Source organism: Mus caroli, chromosome X (assembly GCF_900094665.2).
Source record: "Mus caroli chromosome X, CAROLI_EIJ_v1.1, whole genome shotgun sequence".
Classification (NCBI taxonomy): Eukaryota; Metazoa; Chordata; class Mammalia; order Rodentia; family Muridae; genus Mus; species Mus caroli.
In genome coordinates, this window is record NC_034589.1 from 100170883 (window position 1) to 100177756 (window position 6874).

The 6874-nt window shown below is 43.0% G+C and overlaps 1 protein-coding gene across 1 annotated transcript in view; it reads left to right on the top strand.

Annotated features, from left to right (window-relative positions):
* The window catches only part of LOC110286179 (toll-like receptor 13), a 15973-nt gene that overhangs the window by 1086 nt on the left and 8013 nt on the right, over positions 1 to 6874 (top strand). Inside the window, 1 exon segment of the mRNA XM_021152644.2 lies at positions 3268 to 3354. Coding sequence (XP_021008303.1) covers positions 3319 to 3354 — 36 coding nt within the window. The 5' untranslated portion in view covers positions 3268 to 3318.

The following is a 6874-nucleotide window of genomic DNA, read 5'->3' on the forward strand; positions in this document are numbered from 1 at the left end:
CTCCTCTCCTCTCCTCTCCTCTCCTCTCCTCTCCCCCATAGGATGCCAGGCTGTACTCAAACTCAATGTGTAAGTCCGGGGTGACCTTCAACTTCTGAAGCTCCCACCTCTACCTCCCAGGTTCTGGTAATAAAAGTGTGAGCCACCAAGCCTGGATTATTTGGTTCTGAGAATGGAACCCAGGATTTCACACAAGCTAGGCAAGCAAGCACTCTACCAACTGAGCTAAAGACACCATTTTTCTAGTGCTCATTGACAGGGTTTTGCTACACTTCAGAGGTGCCCAGCCCAAGCAGTTATGTGAATGGGGCAGAATTTCAGGCAGAAGTTCCAACCAGTAAGAAGGACACATGCTCCACTATGTTCATAGCAGCCTTATTTATAATAGCCAGATGCTGGAAAGAACCCAGATGTCCCTCAACAGAAGAATGGATACAGAAAATGTGGAACATTTACACAGCTATTAAAAACAATGAATTTATGACATATTCTTGGACAAATGGATGTATCTGGAGGATATCATCCTTAGTGAGGTAACCTAATCACAAAAGAAGTCACTAGATATGCACTCACTGATAAGTGGATATTAGCCCAGAAACATAGAACACCCAAGATACAATTTGCAAAACACAAGAAAATCAAGAAGAGGGAAGACCAATGGGTGGATACTTCGTTCCTCCTTAGAATAGNGAACAAAATACCCATGAAAGGAGTTACAGAGACAAAGTTTGAAGCTAAGATGAAAGGATGGACTATCCAGAGACTACCCCACCCCAGGATCCATCCCATAATTAGCCACCAAACCCAGACATTATTGCATATGCCAGCAAGATTTTGCTGAAGGGATCCTGTTATAGCTGTCTCATATGAGACTATGCCAGTACCTGGCAAATACAGAAGTGGATGTTCACAGTCATCTATAAGATGGAACACAGGGCCCCCAAGGGAGAAGCTAGAGAAAGCACCCAAGGAGCTGAAGGGGTCTGCAACCCTATAAGTGGAACAATATGAACTTACCAGTACCCTAGAGCTCATGTCTCTAGCTGCATATGTAGCAGAAAATGGCCTAGAAGGGCCATCACTGGGAAGAGAGGCCCATTGGTCTTGCAAACCTTAAATGCCCCAGTACAGGGGAATGCCAGGGCCAAGAAGTGGAAGTGGGTGGGTAGGGGAACAGGGTGGAGGGAGGGTATAGGGAACTTTGGGGATAGCATTTGAAATTTGAATTGTATATAAAGAAAATATCTAATTAAAAAAAATAACTAATGGGCTGGAGAGATGGCTCTGTGATTAAGAACACTAGTTGCTCCTTCATAGGACTTTAGTTAGGTTCCCAGGACCCACAATGGATGCACACAACTGCATGTAACTCCAGTTCCAGAGCATCCAATTCCCTCTTCTGGTCTCTGGGGGCACTATGAACACACACACACACACACACACACACACACACACACACACACTTTAAAAGGAAATAAAATACATTTATAGAACTCTAGAAATATATGCCAAAAACTTTGTACCTACTGTGCCTGTTGGGGAACTCAGCTCTATTCCTTGTCCTTCTGAGGTTGAGCTCCACAATTAAACACTCAGAGATGCTTCTCTTCCTCTCCCTCCTCTGTGGTGCCCTCTCCTTCTTATGAGACACAGTCTTATTATTTAGCTCTGGGTGACCCACTCTGTCAATCTCACCTTGCTCTCCTAGAGATCCACCTTCCTCTATCTCTGGGGCTCTGAGATTAAAAGCATGGGCCACCATACCCAGCTTTTATTCTTGCCCCACCCCCATCTCTCTTTTTTTCCAATTTGTGTGTGTACCATGTGTAAGTGTGCATAAGTGCATGGGCACATGCATGTCACAGTGCATGCATGAAAGTCAGAGTACAACTTGCAGGAGTCAGGTCTCACTTTCCAACATATGATTCAGGAATCATGTTTCTCTTGCCAGCAAATGTCTTTACCCATTGAGCAATCCCATTGGCCCAATGTTTATTTTTTGAAAAAAAAAATGGATTAGGAGAAAAAGCCAGAGGGCATGGAAGAATGGGATAGAAAACATATACAAGGCCAGACTTGATGGCATTTGTCTGCAATCACAGCACTTGGGAGGTGCTGGGTAGACAGGAGGATCGAGTGTTTAAGGTAGTCTCAGCTGCATAGTGAGTTTGAGGCTATGTGAGAGCCTGTCTCAAGAAACAAAAATGAAAAAACAAACAGAAGAGGAAACAAAATATAAATGCAAAACTTATTTATTAACAATTCCATAACCACAACCAACCAGAACAGAGACTTCCTCATACAAACATCTTGAAAGTGTTCTCTCAGCAAGGCTAACAATATCAGGCTCTGGTATATTAAATTTAGACTGCAGTCTTTGTCTTCATATGAATGGTGGGATACCCATGCTTTTATCTAGGCTTGAATAGAACCATGGCCACATGGCCCACATAGAAGTAGACAAAGTCTTTGGTTTCATATGCTACAAAATGACTCCATCCCTTGCAGGATGTAGTGCCAGGTGGAGATTTACTGATTGCTAGATGTTTTACATGGGCTGTTATACCCTCTGCTTTTGGTATTCCACTAATGCCTGGCTAGCATAGTTCAGCAAATCCTGTCTCATTTCTTCCACAATATTTGCACTAAAAACCTTTTTTAGATTTATTTAATTTTGTGTGTAAGTGTTTTGCCTACATGAATGTTTGTGTATCACCTGCATGCTTGATGCCTGTGGACATCAGAAGAGGACATTGGATTTCTTGGGACTAAAGTTAGATAGTTTTGAGCTGCCATGTGGATACTGGGAACCAAACCCGGGTCCTCTGCAAGACCACTGAGCTGTCTCTCCACCCCGTGTCTGCATTTTTTTTTTTTTATNNCTTCTTTCTGGTCACACATGATCACCATGAAGTAGGGCAGGCAAACTGCATCACCCAGGGAGATACTGGCAAGGTTATGTCCAGATTCAGATTCTTTGTCTATAAGGGTGTGGCACTATTGAGATTTTGCATGACAAACACTTGTGCACAATATAGGGCAGTAATAAATATTACCTGTATGTGAAGAGCAGCTTATCGTACAAAGTCTATGTTGAGAGCCAAGGGAGAAGATTATTAAATGGAATGACTGTACCATTGGTATAAATCTGGACATAATAGTCACTCTAAATATCTTCCTTTCCAGAACCTTTTCCTTGCAAGATACCTATGGTATGTGTCTTGGGGTCCAGCAATGATTCCTGGTTCTCTGCTTCCTCTGTTTCAGGGTGTCGAGACACTGATGCACTGATGCTTGAAGCATGAAGCAGAGTTCAGAATGAGTGGGCTCTACAGGATCCTGGTCCAGCTGGAAGTGAGTGCGAGGGGATGTGGGGGAGGGCCTTCTTTGCGGGTCTTAGTGCTACAGCTCTTTTAGACAAAGGGCTTTCTCCAACAATCTTCAGTGAAACAGCTTTCTGAGACAATCTTAGCTTGAGCACATACCTTTTTTTGGGAGCGGACTTGTATTAATAGACTTCCTTCTGGGTTGAAAAGGGCTGTCTATGAACTTTGGAGAGCAGGAAGGGGTTTTTCATAGGATGAAGTTTCCATTGGCTAGAGTTTAAAGGTCTAGGAATGCCTCATTCGTATGATGAAGCAGCCCACAAATTGCAGGTACTAACTGGAAGGGTTCTTATTTTGAAAAGAGGAAGTTGAAGTTTTAGGTCTACCAAAGACTTTCCCTAGGTAGAGAGAGTTGGGGGTGGGGGGAGGTCAGGCTTCCCAGACAGAGTCAGAGAAGGAGAAGCCTTGCTGGTAAAAGAGTCCTCCATTTTGTGTCAAGCTCAGAGGAGCTATCCAGTCACGGTAGACTTTGACCTTAATTAGCAGGGTTTACCCACAGATACCCTCACTAGGAGTTAGTGCTCCAGTGAAAGGAAATTGTTTTACACACCACCTAGATGAGTAAGTAAGTAGGGTAGGCTCTATGGTTTGTGTGTGCAGAATGAACTAATAGATGAATGTATGGGCCCAAAACAGCTTTATGGTCTCATAACTAATACCTCAACTGTCTTGGCACTTGGTTCTCTCTTTAAATTGAGAATTATGTTGTTCCTGTTGTAACTCATAAGCTATAAATACAGCACAGACGGCAGATTGTGATATATTTTAGCCTATGATATCTTGGTCACAGGGTGACCAAGATGTTGCAACCAATTTCATCTTTGTTAGTTCCTGTTATTTTTTGGTACCCTTCTCATACTTAGTGTCTCTGTTTGGTTGGTAAATTGTGGGTAGTCATCCTTCATACAGCATCTTTCCTCTTCTTTTATGTTTACAACATAATCTTTTGAGTGTGTCATACTAGAGACTGCCCATTTCAGGCAAGCACTCTACTGTTTTTGTTTTTGTTTTTGTTTTTTTGGTTTGTGTGTGTGTGTGTGTGTGTGTGTGTGTGTTTGCTTGCTTTTAAGATTGGTCTAACTAAATTACCCAGGCTGGCTGTGAACCTACTCTGTAGCAGGCCCTATGCTCGTGGTCCTCCTGTCTCAGCCTCTGAGTAGTTGTGATTATAGGGCTATACCATCAGATCCAGCTAAGGTGTTCTCGCATTATCCTCAGCTTGTCTTAGGACATGTCACTAAAGACACTGTGCTTACTGGCATTTATCATTTTTTACATTTATCCGATATAATGTGTGTTCATTTCTGTTTGTAGAAAACCTAAACAAAAGGTGATAGGCTTGAGTTGATGAGAAAAGGCTACAAGATCTAGACCAGGAGGAACCACTAAACCAATCTATAAACTACCACCGAGTACTGTGGTCTCTCAGACCCTGCTGTGGAGTCTCAGAATTCCTCTGCTTATATTAAACCAAGGCATGCTTCAAGATTTTTAATGACCTTTAAAAATCTCTCCTAGATTTGTGATTCTCTAGTTTTTGTTTGCATTTATTCATTCATTCATTCATTCATTCATTTATTCATTTATTTACTTATTTATTGACAGGGTTTCTCTGTGTAGCCCTGGCTGTCCTGAAACTCACACTGTAGTCCGGGCTGATCCTGAATTGTTTTTAGAGACAGGGTGTTGCTTATAAGCACAAGCTGTCCCGAAACTCACTCTGAGGACTGGCTTTGGATGTACAATGCTCCTGCCTCAGCCTCCTGAGTACTGCCAGGATTACAGGCCTGTATTATCATCCTGTCTGGCTCTCTGTTGAATTTTAAAGCCCGATTAGAAGTAAATCTCTGTTTATGCCTAGGGTTAGGGTCAGCATGTGGTTGATCCCAGGGTAGATTAAACCACAGAATTAGAAAGTCTTTTATCTCTGTTAGGAAAGGAACGTTGCAGTTGTCATGTGGGCATGCCTTTGTGGAAATTTCACAATCCATCTTTCCCAAGCTGGGTTTCCCAAGATCACCTATTTAAGTCTAGAGCAATGGTGGCTTAAGGTCTGCTCTGCCTGAATCATGCTTGCACTCTTTACTTTCCCACATAAAAGCAGCTGACCCAGCCAGCTTCTAGCATGGGAAAGAAACGGTGCCACAAGCCACATCTGATCTGAAAAATCCCTAGTGACCGGAGCAAAAGAAACTGCTATTGTCTAGATTAGCCTGTTGTACAACCCATGAAAGCCAAATCTTCATGGCCTTGGCGAGCTTCTGTTCTACTGCCCAGTCTGTACCTACCCTCAGCTCTACTGCCCAGTCTTCACCCAACCTCAGGTCTCATCACATGAGTAAAACTTCCTTGGTGAAAGATACCAGTGACCAACCTCTGACCTACACACACACACACACACACACACACACACACACACACACACACAGGCCCTTACTCATGTGCATTTACACAAGCAAGTACACATATACCCCACACACAAAACGTCTACAAAACAAAACAAAACAAAACAACAACAACAACAGCAACAACAACAAAACAATAACAAGTAATGTTATAAACCAGTTGAAGTTTGCTTCTCAGATCTCTTTCTTGAGACCAGGTCTCCCGATGTAGTAGTTCCGTTTGGCCTCAGCCTCTCTGGGGCTAGAATTACAGGCGTGTAAGACCATACTAGGCATCCTTACCTTGTTTGTAATGTCACAACTGCAAGGGGTTTGTTCTCTTCCCTGTCTTTTCAAAAGTTCCTTGCATCATACACTGTTGTGGCAGGGAAGCCTATGAAATCCAGCTGTCCAGGCTAGCAAGTAAAGACACGTGCTGCCAAGCCTGAAGACAAGCTGAGTCTAATCCCACATTGTGGGAGGAAAGAAAGGGACTCTCACATTGTCTCCTGATTTCCACATTCCAGCTGTGCTGCACTGGCCCTCACAAAATGCATGAACATGTATGTGCGTGCACGCACTCACACACACACACACACACACACACACACACACACACACACACACTCTCTCTCTCTCTCTCTCTCTCTAAATTAAATTAAATGTAATGTAACGTAATTTTAAAAATCCAGCTGAAGGAGCCATGCCTTTGAAGCCTGACTTGCTCCCTGCTTCTCTCTTCAGAGCTTTAGGATCTCACCTGATCCACACTTTTAAGAATTTTCTTTGTGTTGCTGTCAGGCCCCAGCTTCCTGTTGTGGCCTTTGTTCTGCCTGCCCCTGTCTCCTCTGCCAGCCCTGCCCCAGGACAACTTCACAGATGACGCTCCCCTCTCTGTCCCTTGCAAGGCAAGGTAGATATTTACATGTTCAGATCAGGTTTTGTGTTTTCCCTTAGACTACTTCATGGCGAGTGTCCTTTCTTTCTTTCTTTCTTTCTTTCTTTCTTTCTTTCTTTCTTTCTTTCTTTCTTTCTTTCTTTCTTTCTTTCTTTCTTTCTTCCTTCCTTTCTTTCTTTCTTTCTTTCTTTCTTTCTTAATTTCTT